This window comes from Desmodus rotundus, chromosome 10 (genome assembly GCF_022682495.2).
Source record: "Desmodus rotundus isolate HL8 chromosome 10, HLdesRot8A.1, whole genome shotgun sequence".
NCBI lineage: Eukaryota > Metazoa > Chordata > Mammalia > Chiroptera > Phyllostomidae > Desmodus > Desmodus rotundus.
The window spans coordinates 68,484,922-68,499,539 of NC_071396.1; the positions used below are offsets into that span (position 1 = coordinate 68,484,922).

Here is a 14,618-nt window from a genome sequence, read left to right on the forward strand (position 1 = left end):
GCTAAGTTGTGTAATACATGTGTAGTTGAAGTTTCAGAGAAGAGAGAGTGTAGTGCAGAAAAAAATTTTGAAGAAATAATGTCCAAAAGTTTCCAAAATTTGTGGAAAACCCAACTAATTCAGCAAGTAGGTAAATACAAAAGAAAGTGCACTTAGGCATTTTAAAGTCAAACTGTTGAAAACCAAAGATAGAAGGAAAATTTGAGTGCAGTTAGAGAAACACAACACATTACAAACAGGGGAACAATAATATGAATACATTAACTCCTTCTCAGAAATAATGGATGTCAAAAGACAATAAGATAACATCTTTAAGATCCTGAAAGAAAAAAACCTGTCAAACAATAATTAGATATCCAGCAAGAATACCCTTCAAGAAGGAAGGTGGAAAAAAGTCATTTTCAAGTGAATAAAAATGAAGAGAATTTATCACCAGCAAACTTACTCTGTAAAAATATGCTAAAGATAGCTCTTTTTAGGCTAAAGGGAAAAGACATGAGATGGATACTGAACATATAAAAAAAGTAGTAGAAATGTTAAATATGTGGATATTAATTTCTTCAAAAGACAGATAGCCACTTTCTCTTCTCCCTAAATTTAGTCCTAAAGCCTAAAGCCATCCATTGGAGCAGAGCAAGGCAGGAGTTTAGGCAGAGGAGTAATCTAGGGATGTCGGAGCCTGCGACGAGAAGGGCAACCTTGAGAGGTAGGGAAAAATTGGTACTATCAGGGGGATTGATCAAATAAGTACAAGTAAAGGCATATATTTAAGGCAATGGAGGCCAGTTTTCTCACTATCTGAGAAGGAAGTCAGATCTGTTAAGGGAGAACAGTACAATGAACTCAGTGGTATGATATTGAAATTGAAGATATAGGCATGAACTCAAATATTTCAATGTCTTTAATTATAGAAACATAGATAGAAATGTGTATATGTATGTAATACATATACATTGTATAAGTATATACAGATACACATTCTCATGTGTGTAGGTATGTGTGATATGTATAGATAATATATGTGTGTGTATATAATGTGCCTATTGAAGACATTCTTATGTGTATACTTACTAATTAAACTACCTTAAGTCTTTCCTGGTTGTTATGTGTTTACTTGTTGATAGGTAGCACCTGGAGGAGAGGACCTATGCTTTTAATCCCAGGTGGGTAATCTTGCTCTTTTTGAAAACTAAAGACAATTATAATTTTACTATTTTCATTTATTTTGGTTCTTAACCTTCTTCTATTTAATTTTACTGAAAACTAGTATATTTTTATGGCATTTATTTTGGGTAATACAAAATAGTATATTCTCTAAATACATTATTATCAATAAATGCTTGAAAGATTTTTTTTAAGATTTTATTTCTTTATTTTTAGAGAGGGAAGGTAGGGAGAAAGAGAGGGAGAGAAACAGCAATGTGTGGTTGCCTCTTAAGCGCCCCCTCTTGGGTACCTGGCCCACAACCCAGGCATGTGCCCTACCAGGGAATCGAATTGGTGAGCCTTTGGTTCGCAGGCCAGTGCTCAATCCACTGAGCCACACCAGCCGGGGTGTTTTAAAGATTTTTTTGTTTAAAATTATACTGGCAATTTTTTCCATCTTGCTCTCTCTTGCTCTCACTTTCTCACTGTCTTTTGATAATCAATAATCAAGTACATAGATGTAGAGGCCATCAAAGTTAGAACACTCAATCTAATTTTACTGAGTTACTTACTTTATCAAAATATAGCAGCTAGAAGGCTAAATGAATGACCAAGATACAGATGCTGCGTAGAGCAGGGAAGACAGACTGGGGAGTATGCGTCTAGTCAAGTCAACTGCTGGAACTAAAATTAACCCCATTGGAGGGGGATAAGGGACTACAGAGTCTCTAAAACTGAATCAAATTGATAGGCACAGCATCCCTAAGTAGCAATATGTAAGAGGTCAATTTGAATTTCGTTGACAGCCTGCCTTTAGGTCATGTCTTCTTAATAGAATCTATCTTGAACCAGTCTAGTAGATATAAACCAATGCGAGCAGGTGGCTGATATGCTGAATTCTACTAAATTCATCTGTTAAACTGTTAATGGGATGAGTTCTACCTGCTGACTGAACAACAGAGAGCATACCGAGACAGCAAGTCAGCACACAGGAAAAGGAATCTAGCACCTTACCATCCACAGGCTTGAGCTCGGCTGGTGTCTGCTCATCCTGCCCTCCCATGCTGTTCTCTTTAATGCTTTCTATTTCCCTCCAGAAATCCTCCATGGAGGCGCTGTCTACGGAGGCTTGTGAGTTGGAGGGGCTGAATGCAGGAGAATGTAGGGATTCATTGGAGAGCATCCTGTTAATTCTTCGGCAGCGAGGAATGGATTTTCTGAGGAAAGAATAGTATCTGTGAATTAAAATCAGTGTCTTCTATGCCATAAATCACATAATTCAATTTAGGCTTAAAGTCCATGGAGAATAGAGTTAGTGTGGTAGAGAGGGATTTAAGGGAACAATCTCCATTCAGTAGTGCCCCCCCTTTTTTCACTCTCTATAATTCATAATGCCTCTGTGGCCATTTAAGACTTACAACAAAAGTACTTTTACACTTTTCACATACTTATAAAGTAGGAAGTTATTTGTATTATTCAAAACATGCATAGTCTGTCTCTGTAAAGTATCTAAGATGATGACAGAGAAGGGTGTAAGAAGTTGGCTGCTCACACCCATTAGGATTGCACCCCCACCCCCCAAAAAAAGAAAGAAAAGGAAACAACGATGTTGATGAGAATGTGGAGAAGCGAATACTGGTTCACTGTTGGGAGGAATATTCAGCTGTTGTAGGAAGGATCTCAAAGAGATTTTTGTATGTTCACGTTCATAGAAGCATTACTCACAAAAGCTACAAGTCAGAAACAACCCAAATATCTGTTAACAAATGAACAGATAGATAAAATATGGAACATAATACATACAATATTATTCAGCCTTAAAAAGGAAAGAAATCCTGGTATTTGCTACTATATGGATGAAACTTAAAGATTTATGCTAAGTGAAATAAACCAGGCACAATAAAAAAATACTGTACGATTCTACTTATATGAGGTGCCAAGAGTAGTCAAATTCATAGAGACAGAAAGTAGAAGGATAGACTCCAGGGGCTTGAGAGAAGAGGGCATGGGTAGTGTAATGAGTACCAAGGTTTATTTTCTCAAGATGAAATGAGTTCTGGAGCTAGAGGGTGGAGATGGTTGTACAACAATGTGAATGTACTTAATACTTAATATAGGCTTAATGCTTAATACACACTTAAACATGGCTAAGAGGGCCCTGAATGGTGTGGTTCAGTGGGTTGGACATTGTGTCACAAAATGAAAGGTCACCGGTTCGATTCCTGGTCAGGGCACATGGCTGGGTTGCAGACCAGGTCACTGACCTGTTTCTGTCAAATACTGATGTTTCTCTCTCTTTCTCCCTCCCTTCTCCTCTAAAAATAAATCAATAAAATCTCTAAAAAAATGAAAAGTATTGAAGTAACTTTTTAAAAAATGATTAAGAGGGTAAATTTTATTTTATGTGTATTTTACCAGAATTTTTTAAATTGGAAAAAAGTTGGCTTTTGAGATAATGAGATAGTGAGAAATAATAATCTATAACCTTCCATGGAAAACCCTATATTGGGATGAGGAAGTGGGACATCAACCTGGAGCACAGAGACCCATGGTCAGTTCAGGGACAACTGGATCACCACTAAGGCTTGGGACCAACCAACCACTGAGAAGGGCAGTGTAGGCTCTGGGCATCACTAGCTAACTGGACCACCACCTATCTGGGAGACAGACAGCTGAGAATGGAGCGGCTTCCTGGGGCACATTCCTCACGGGGCTGCACAAGGACTAAATGAATTAGCACATGTAAAGCATTTAGAACATAATAACGTTCAACAATTTAATTAAAAAACAAGAGACATCGTAAGGTAGATATGTCAAAATGTTTGAATTCTGAGAGATTTTGGTGGTTTATGTATTTTTATGTAAGGTATGCATGTGGTAACTAACCTTATTGTGGCAACCATTTCACAATATATGTGCACCAAATCATCAGGTTGTACACCTTAAACTTACACAATGCCGTTATTTATCTTAATAAAGCTAGAAAAAAATTTAAATATTTGACTTGCATGATCTATGATTGACAGATACTACACTTCCTAAAAGCAGAATGTTATTTAACTGAACACTTCAGTCCCCAATAACACAAAATAATTAACTTCATGTAGTAAATCTTCTGTTCTTGTACTTACATTTTTTTAAATTTATTTTCCAATTTGGTAGGAGTATGCATCTTCTTTCAAAGCATCTCTAAGTTTACCCTGCTCTCCTTGGGTTTAGGTGGAATTGAACTGAAAGCATGAAAGTCCAAAAAAAGAAGGAGATAAGAAAAAAGTCTATTTCCTGGTACTGTTTATACCTCTAGGAATCCTAGATTTCTAAGTCACCTTTAGAAAAACTTTCTGGAATTGTACCATTGACCCTTTCATGGTTCCAGGCTGAGAGTAATTCTAGATTTGAACATTAACTAGAGCAAGGTAGTCAATTTAGTTTCAAAAAACAAAGTATTTCAGCCCTAGCTGGTGTGGCTCAGTGGATTGAGCACCAGCCTGCAAAACGAAAGGTCGCCAATTGGATTCCCAGTCAGGGCACATGCCTGAGTTTTGGGCCAGGTCCCCCGATGGGGTTGGGGGCATGGGAGAGGCAACCGATGGATGTTTCTTTCCCTCTCTCTCTCTCTCTCCCTTCTCCTCTCTCTAAAAATAAATAAAATCTTTTTAAAAAATCAAAGCATTTCAGGAAAATATGAAATATATCTTTTGTTTATAAATTATGATAGGTGATAAAAATAATTTTAGGCTGCTTTGATAATTAGGTGATAAGAGCTTTTCACTAAATTCTTTATAGTTTGACAAGACACATTCTGGTGGGTGAAATATAGATTAAATCAATACAGGTAACAAGACAGTTAATTGCTTTCTTTATTATTTTTAGGCCTTAAGGCTTTTCCCTTTTGCAACAAGACTAATACTGGAAACCATTGACAAACTCCTGGAGTTCTAGTACACACACACTGACTTCTTACACAACCAATCAATCACCACTGCTCACACAGCCAACTGCCCTCTGTGTACCATATTCAGAAGAAGTGTACAGATGCCCCAAACTTCCTCTAGGTCTGGATTTTTTTTAGGTTTATTTCTTTAAAAACAGTAATATGCTTGATTTGAATAAATACATAGTTTTAACCACATACATAAATTAGTTTTTAAAATTATTATACAGTGTGTTAATAAGTATAAAAGGTTAAGTGACATACTGTTGTATAAAGCAGAAATTCTCCTCCCATCTGTACCACATCAACACTGCTGTATAAGCTGATTTCTCTCCCCCACTCAAAACCACGCCACAGACATCTTTTCTAGCCAATACAAGTATATCATCTTAATGGCTGCATGGAGTAGCATAATTTGTCTTGGAAATTAAGCAAAATGCAGATATACACAAACACCGAATATGTTTGAAGTGATAAATTTGGAAAACAATAAGTGAATCTTAGAAGATGAGGAGCAGAAATAGTTAGGGCTCATGATGATTTTTGTTACAGTACACGGTGTCTTGCTCATGCAGAAGGTTTACTGATGAATCTCAGGGAACAGACCATCGTCAATCGGCTGAGGGCAGGGGGTCAGACAGGAAACACACATCATGAGCATCGGAGTAACACGCTGGTTTCATCTGAGACAATCCACTCAAAGAATGCTGTAATTATGATGATCAATTATTCATTTTTGGCCAAAATGGACAGACAGCATTTCTGGGACAGGCACATTTGGAAGAATCCTCACATTTTTAGTTAGATATCCAAATATTTCCCCCTTCATCACGGGGTGGAGCAGGGAGACCATGACCTTCCATTCTTAAAGCATCACATAATCGCAATGCTCAGCCTCATCCAACACTCTGAGGGGCCTTCATCTGTAGCGGCATACCTCACCATATTAGGGTAAATGGAGCTTAAGCTTCATCAGCTGTTTGTATTTTTTTTTTATTTCAAAACAAGACCAGGAAAACATTACAGGAAAAACAGAATGCAATTATATTACATGGCAACTCGGGTAGGGAAAACAGCATTAGGTTCAACATTAGATTTTAAGTTCATGGTAATTACCATAAATTCAAAGTGACACTTACAAAAACATTTTATTATTGCATTTTCTTTGATTATTTCTTAAGGAATAACTTGTATTATATTTTAATGATTACTAGAGATCTATAATTTATCATTGTCTACTTTGAATTAGTATGTTACATTTCACAACAATGTAAATACCTTACAAGAGGTATAATTCTCTTTCCTCTTTATATTATTATCATAATGTTGCTTCTTCACATGTCTACATTCCACAATAGTTATCATCGCTGTTTCTTTTAAAAAGTTAATAACCTTTTAAAAAATTAAGTGAACAGTTTTTATCCTTTGCTGTGCTCTTTATTCCTTCCTGCACATAAATGGTTCCATAACAGATCATTTCCCTTCTTCAGCTTTGAGAACTTCCTATAGGATTTCTCTTCTTTCTCCTTATCATTTCTCGCACTGTGGATCTGCTGGCAACAAATTCTGTCTGGTTTCTTTTTGAACATGTCTTTAATTCATTTTCGGGTTTTTTTATTTTTTTTGTTGTTGTTGTTCACTGGGCATACTACTTTAGGCTGACAGGTTTTTGTTTGCTTTTTAAAATCCTTTAAAAGATGTCATTGCACTGTCTTCTGGACTACTGACAGTGATAAGAGAAGTCAATTACAATTCATACTGATGTTCTTCTAAATCTAAGGCATTTTTTTCTAGCTACTTTTAAAAAATTTTCTCTTTAGCTTTTGCTTTCAGCAGTTTAAGTATGATGTGCCTAGATTGTGGATTTCTTTGTATGTATTCTGCTTTAGGTTTACTGAGCGTCTAGAATCTGTCATCAATTTTGGTTTATTCTTACTGGTTTTCTCTCTCCTCTTCCTCCGGAACTGCAGAAACACGACCGTGGGGCCATTGACACTGCCCCAAACATCCCTCACAACCTGCTTTGCCTTCCCCCACTCGTCTTCTGTGCTTCGGTTTGGAGATTTTCCATTGCTCTGTCTTCCAATGAATGCTTCAATTCTTATTTTATGTTTTCACATCTAGAATGTCCAATCAGTTTTTAGAGATTCTATTTCTATGTTGACATTATTCATTTTTATAGGTTTTTCTCTAATTTATTCAACATATTTATTATTTGAAAGTTATTGTCTTTTAATGTCAACATCTGTGTCATCAGTGTGTCTGCTAATAGTGAAATATAGTCAATTAATTGTTCGTGGCTCACATTTTTCTTTTCGTTTACAAATCTCCTTTTTGTTGCAAGGCAGACATTGCTTTTAAAAGAACTCCAGACTACTAGAGTAAATAATAATTTCCTCCAGGAGGGCAAGCCTTTTCCTCTGTCTGATAGTTCAAGCGAGGCACAGATCACTTCAGTCCAACACGGAACTGAGCTGGATCTGGGCTGGCTTGCAACTTTAATAAGTTTAGGTCACCTTCAGTTTCAAATGCTGCAAGGGGGAGACCTGTCCCATCTGTACTATAGGCCCCTCCCTCTAGGAGGACTGTGGGATAAACACCAGGGCACTACAGCAATCTCTCTCTAGATCTAGAGTTCAGTCCCCAGCCCCCTGTGTTGCTGTGCTCTAAGCAAAAACACCAAGGGGAAAACTCAGGTGTGGAGAACTAGCTCTGTATTTGGCACTTCTACAAATTCCAATGTGCGTGGACTGTGCAGGCCGCCATTAACAGCTCCACCGGCGCCTCCTCACCCCTGCAGAATCCCTCTACCCACGCAGGCGTGATCGTCTGCCCTGCAGGGCACGCACTCGGGGAGAGATTCGTTCCCACGGAGGGAAATGACCTCTTCCAAAGTGTTCTGCTCACCTAGGAAGTACTCTTCCCTCACTGGAATTTAGCTCCTTTACATTTCTCTGGTCCACAATTCTCCATTAGTGTTTTTTAAAACATACATGATTTTAACATTTGTTCTTTTTTTCTCTAGTTATGACAGTGGGAAAGATAGCCTGCCATGACCTATTCATGACCTAACTAGAAGGGGAACTCCCACAGAACACTGTAAACATTTTGTTTAAACTCTCACAAAACACTGTAAAAGTTGATATTTTTAACGTTGCTATTTGCGTACACACTACTTGCTTTGTCTAACCCCAGTTCAGTTGTTCTGAATAGTTTCCAAAGAATATTTGTAAAATATCTGTAATACTTCTTGCTAAGAAATACTTACTCTGTGGGCCTTTACTATCTCTTGCTTTATAGAGAATTTCACATATAAGAAGTTTATATCATACACACTACATCATTTGATATTCCCATTAACACCATGAAGCAGCCAAAGCAAGTATTACACATCTCATTATACCAAATCAATGAAAGAAACAGTTGCCCAGACTAAAGTGGGGACACATAACTTCCCATTGTAACTACCACAAAATGCAAAGTCTCTTCTAGGATTTCACGGCCCAGCATGCTCTGTCCTGGAACTTCTTCTCCAATCTTACTTCATGTCACTCTTTCTAGCATTAGAAATAGGCATGCTAACCTTTTCTGTTTCCAAAAAGCCAAGCTCTTTCTTCTGTTAGGAAACATTCTCATGCTGTTTTTTATTCTGCCTGAAACACCTTCCTGAAATTTCCATGGCAAGACACTTTTCATCGCTCAGCTCCTGAATGAGTGATGCCTAAATGTCACCTCCCCAGGGATACTTTCCTGGCCACACCAGCATGGTATTCCTCCGATCAGCCACCATCTTGGCTTTCTGCCTTGCCTTCTTCTCAGTCTTCGACAATATACAATTAATTCATTCACTTATGGCAATTTTTTGGAACTGTTTTCCCCACCAGAATATAGAGGAGCCATGTCTGTCTTATTTACACAGTATTTGGCAAATAATAGGAACTCATATATTTGCTGAATGAATGCCTAGTGTGGTCCATGAGAAAGAAGATGCATACTAAGGTCTCCAGGAGGCTAACAGAGCTCAGTTTTTAAAAACAGAGCCTGGCAGTCATTTCCACACAGGCAGCCTCTAATGCAAATTGCACTTTGGGGAGAAGCCTGCACTGAACTACCTGCCTCCACACTGAGCTGCCTGCCTGCACCGTGTTCCTGCCATCTGAGCCAGCCCTTACAAAGGAGTTCCTACAACTTTATTCCTCAGTCCAGGAAGACTGAGGCTCTCCCTGTTCAGTCAGAGCTGAGCAACTAATATCTCCATCTACTTCTCCACCAACCAATCAGAGCATCTCCATTCTGACCAATCAGGACAGTGCCTTTGGACCAATCAAACTATAAGGATTTGAAGTCCTCATTTCCATGAAGACAGACCTATAAGGGCACTGATTCCTGTCTATAAATGTCAGATCCCCTCTGGCTCAGAGAGTGCACTTTCTTTTTCCACCAAAGACTTCAGGCTTCATTTCCCTGGCTGGGCTGAAACACCAAAGATATCTTGCTGGAGCAGGGCAGACAGGTACAGGGCACAGCAGATGAGTGAGGAGCAGAGCAGAGCTAGCCAGAGAGGGGCCTGGCCTCAGGGCCAGCTTGCCCCAGGGCTGCCTTGCCCCTGGGCCAGGTAACAGCAGTGGTGTTTTCACAGCCTTGCCGTATCACAATTGAGCTGTCCCACAGCCTTGTTGTTTTCATGACCATACGCAGTTCAGTTGAGCTGTTTGAACTGAGTTAAGTTTCCTTCTTCACCACAACCCACAATGATCATTCCCACTGGTGTCGGATCAATGCCAATGACCTTCAGTTGATACCAGTGACAGAGGAGCCAGGATATGAATTCAAACCTTTTCCATGTTGATCAAATGCCTCCCCACAGTAGTTTTTCTTATTTTTAAAAGTCTGCTGAGATATTTGTATATCTGCTTATAGCTATCAGTATTTTTATATCAGAGAAGGAATATAATATAGGGATTTAGAGGAAAATCTCCGAAGCCAGCTGGCCCAGGCTTAAATGTAGCTATAAGGCTTTAAACAAGCTACTGAAACTCTGTGCCTCCATTTCCTTATTTATAAAATAGTTACCAAACCGAAGGGGTTCCCCACTTGGGGTGTTCTATTCAAGAACGAGACCTTGTTGTGGCAAGGTAGCTTTATTTCCTGGAAGCCAGTAAAGAAGATATATTCAAAGCTCTGCTGCCTCATAGGGAGGCGGAGCCATTGCTTATATACACTATTTAGTCAATTACATATTGATTTCTTCTTTGCAGTTGACTACACTTTATTTGGTTGAGTACCTGTCAAGCTCATCCTCTTTACATCTGCATCTACAAAATACTGTGCTACATTTTAACATTTAGCAAGAATACCACTTAGTAATAACATTTAGAATTGATCAGACCTTGAGACCCTTGTCCTAACAGAAATATTAATCATATCTATTTCATGGAGTCGTTAGAAGGATTGAGTTAATTAATATATGTAAAAATGCATGGCACATAGTAAGCCCATGTTTTAAGTGATTACTATAATTTGACTAATTTGCTAATATGTTTATAGCTAGATTTAGGATCAGACTACAACAGGTTCTAGAATACCACCAGGGGTATTTATCTCATTACTAGAACTGTAATGAGATAAATAAAACTAGATCAGTCAGAACTCCTCTCAACCCAACGCCATTCTCAAGGCTTGTTTCCCCACTTCCTTTAGGCTAACTGTGGACATATGACACAAATTTAGCCAAAGTCACACAAGGAATATTCCTCTTCATGGTTTCAATAAAATCATTTTCTCCCCGATATAGATGCTATTCCCTTCTCTTCTTGCTTCTCCCTTATTAAAATATGGACAAAATGACTGGTGCTTCAGCAGCCATCTTGCAACCATGAGAAAAAAGCCAAGAAAAGTCATAGTTATCAGCCTTGAGTCTCAGAAATAATGTGAATGCTACCTATCTCTGGACTTTGAGAAATCTGAGAATAATAAACACTTACTTTTGAAAACTAAATTTTGTTGTTGCTATTGTTACTTGCAACCAAAGTCATTCTTAACTGATATAGTTGGAAAAAATACTTTAATAGGTTATTTGGGGTAGCGTGAGATAAGATACCTTCTTCAATCCACTGAGAGGAATATTCAGGTAAGTATAAGCTGTCAATACCTGCTTCCTAAAGAAGGTGAGCTCTAATGTAATGACTTTCAGTTTTATAGTCTGCCAAATTATGAGCCTCATCCCATATCTTGGTCTGGTCTCGATCCCTATACTATGGAGTCAAACTTCATGACTGAAGACCCCCCTGCCATATACAGGAATTATATTCACATTGCTCTCCAGGCCAACATATTTCAAGAGTTTTATGAAGAATATGCATAAAATCAAAGATTTCCTCTTCCCTTTCTGAAAGAAGAGGACTTCATTCTTTATTGTTAGCTGTCTTTGAGTGATGCTGATGCCAGCGCAGTGCAGCCATCTGAAGGAATGGTCTTGGGGATTGACCACAGTGGGACTTCACAGGAGGGCTCTTGCAAGACAAATTACTTGCTCTCTGGGAAAGGCCCCAGGCACAGTCCCAGTAATGCAGCTGTTTGCCCTCTTTGCTTCCTCGAGAGGCCATTCAGATAAAGTAAAAGGACAAATCCCTTGTTTTTATGTTCTGGCTTCTCAGTAATCTTGGATTCTAACATGCATATAAACAAGCTCAAGTTGGATGTCTTGCAAAAAACACTTGAAAGGCACTGGTGATAAAAGGAAGCTATAGTTTCAGAGTAATAGAAGCCAGAACAGAGAGGAGGTTCCCACTTTCTTTCTCATGCTCCCTGACTCTGTCTTTCACTATCATTCTGGCGTCCTCTCACTCTCATGCTGCCATCCCAGCTTTCTGTTCCTTTCCTGGCCTGCCTCACCCCTCTCAAGGAACAAGGAGAAGGCTGGTGAAGCTATTCCATCACAAGGTAAACAGGTGTGCCTGAACCTCCCTCTGTTGGCAGAAAAGGATACAGAAAATGTGTTTGTAGATTAGGGGGAGGCTTACAACAGCAAACAAACCTCAGTTGCTCAACAAGGAACATTCTAAATCATTTTGAAAGCTGGAATTTTTTTTAACTAACTGAAGTTCACATCAGCAATTAAAGTCTTATGCATCTATATGTCACCACTGAGTATAAGCACAGTGCTAGAAATGGGGAAAGTTTCAATGGAGGAAAGAACAACTTCAAACCATTATACACCTAACCCCAGTGATTTACACACGAGGAGGCTCAAATGAGGCAACAGGCTCTTTTGTAAAACAGAATGACAGACCTTTTCCTGGGGGTGGGAGAGGGAGCATGTTTTTCTGTACTTGTAGCTATGAAAATAAAGCAACTCCACATGCTTGATTCAAAGTAATCTATGCTATGTTCTAACTACCAATCTACCAAAGGAAAGGTGATAAAACAGAATTGTTTATATAGTAACTACATAATTTACACACACACACACACACACACACATATTTAACAAAATCAAAATACAATCTGTTTCTTAAATTCTCCCTACCTTGGCTGAAGGGAGTGGGAAATGGAGAGTGAATACTAATGGGTATGGAGTTTCTTTTGGAGATGAATACGTTCTGGAATTAGTGGTGATGGTATCACAATTTGTGAATATACTAAAAACTACTGAATTGTATCCTTTAGAGGGTGAACTTTGTATCACGTGAATTATATCTCAATAAAAATATATCAGAAAAAATTATTTTTAAAATTTTTTAAAAAGATTTTGATAATTAAAAGTGCTCTGATACTGACAACATCAAACAGGATGCACAGCCAGAGGAATTCTCAGTCTTTGCTGGTGGGAATGCAAAATGGCACAGCTACTTTGGAAGTCAGTTTGGTGGTTTCACACAAAATGAATACCCTTACCATACAACTCCAACAGTCACTCTCGTTGGCATTTACCCAAAGATTTGAAAACTTAGGTCCATGTAAAAAACCTGCACACAATGTTTAAGTCAACTTTATTCATAATTGTTATGACTCGGAAGCAACTAAGATGTTCTTTAGTAGGTGCATGGATAAACCACGGTATATCCTGACAATGTAATGTTATTCAGAGCTAAAAAGAAATGAGCTAACAATCCATGACAAAACATGAAGGAAACTTCAACACATATTACTAAGTGAAAGAAGCTAATCTAAAAAGTTTACATACTGTATGGTTCCAACTATATGACTTTCTGGAAAAGGTAAAACTATGGGGACATTAAAAGATCCATGGCTGCTGGGGGCTGGGAGGAGTAGCAGTAGGGGTGAGGGAGGGGTGAGCAGGTGGAGAACAGAAGGATTTTAGGGCAGTAAAACTGTTAGCATAGTTTTAGTAAGGGAAGGAAGCAAAAGGAATCAGACATTAAGCCTAATAAACTAGGGAGCTAAACCATATATTAAGCCTAATTTACTAAGCTGTTGAATTGGACATTACCCCTGCTTCTCTAGAAAGTTGCAGCATTCACAGGCTCCCCAGGAGACCACCACATCTTCTGCCCTAGGGACTTAATCCCTGAGCAGGGAGGAAGAATCTTCCAGGGAAACCACATGCCTGATACTGGGACTATCTGGGGAAGAAGAGAGGGAATTCCTCTGCACAGTAGAAACAAAGATGGCAAAGGGGGAGGTAAGCTCATGTGCAATAGAAACCAGATGACACAGCAAAACTTTGAGGCATGCGCAATAGGAGTCAAAATGGTGACACAAATTTGCAAATTGAGCTATGGGCTTAGAAAGATGGAAAGCTTCTTCCATGAGTGGTTAGTGGCTGCTTTGAGCAGAGGATAACAGTCACAGATGGGAAATGGTCTTAACTATTCAACTAATAATATTTGAAACAAGTGACAGGCTAAAATAAAATGTTTGCTTTGCAGGCAAAGGAAATCACCAAGTGTGAACCTCTTATGTTCTGTCTCTTAAAACTAATATGAAGTTTATGACCTCGATGTTCTCAGTCAAGCCTACAAATGACTCAGCATATTATCCTCAAAGACAAAGTTGAAATTGTGAGTGGAATACTAGTTTGGTGACACCTAATCATTGCTCAGAGGCTCATACTTTTATTCAATTAGGAAATGCCCAGGAAAGGATCTACAAAACAGAATGTAAGAAAAAAGCAGCTTTCTTTTACTTTTTAATAGAATTCTACCTTAATCCATGTAGAGACATTGGTTACTGTAAGTCTTTGTGATCTGTATGTTTTGTGCTTCTGAAATTATTCTTCTCCATTTAATAAGGATAAATAATTTTTAATACTGTTTTTATTTTAAAAGTTATATATTTTCTCTATATTTTAGTACCAAACTACAGTATATATATTTTTTATTATGTGATTTAGAGGCACCTGCTGTGGCTGGTATTGGTATGCATGACTTACAAAGAACTTAACCAGATGATTTCTCCATTCAGAGGACCCGCCTTGGTTTTCCAGCTCTCTGTCTGCCTCTCCGGTGCTGTGATGGTTTGTTGGAATGCAACCATGTAACTAACCTCTGTTTCATCAGGTGGCCTCTCCTGAAGA

At 38.5% G+C, this 14,618-nt stretch overlaps 1 protein-coding gene across 2 annotated transcripts in view; it reads right to left on the bottom strand.

The window, feature by feature from the left end:
- ARHGAP28 (Rho GTPase activating protein 28) overlaps nt 1-14,618 on the bottom strand; it is a 205,399-nt gene that overhangs the window by 81,508 nt on the left and 109,273 nt on the right. For both annotated transcript variants that reach the window (XM_045187954.3, XM_045187955.3), the window contains exon 2: nt 2,161-2,363. In XM_045187954.3, the coding sequence (XP_045043889.2) occupies nt 2,161-2,363 (203 nt within the window). The remainder of the gene's footprint in view (nt 1-2,160; nt 2,364-14,618) is intronic.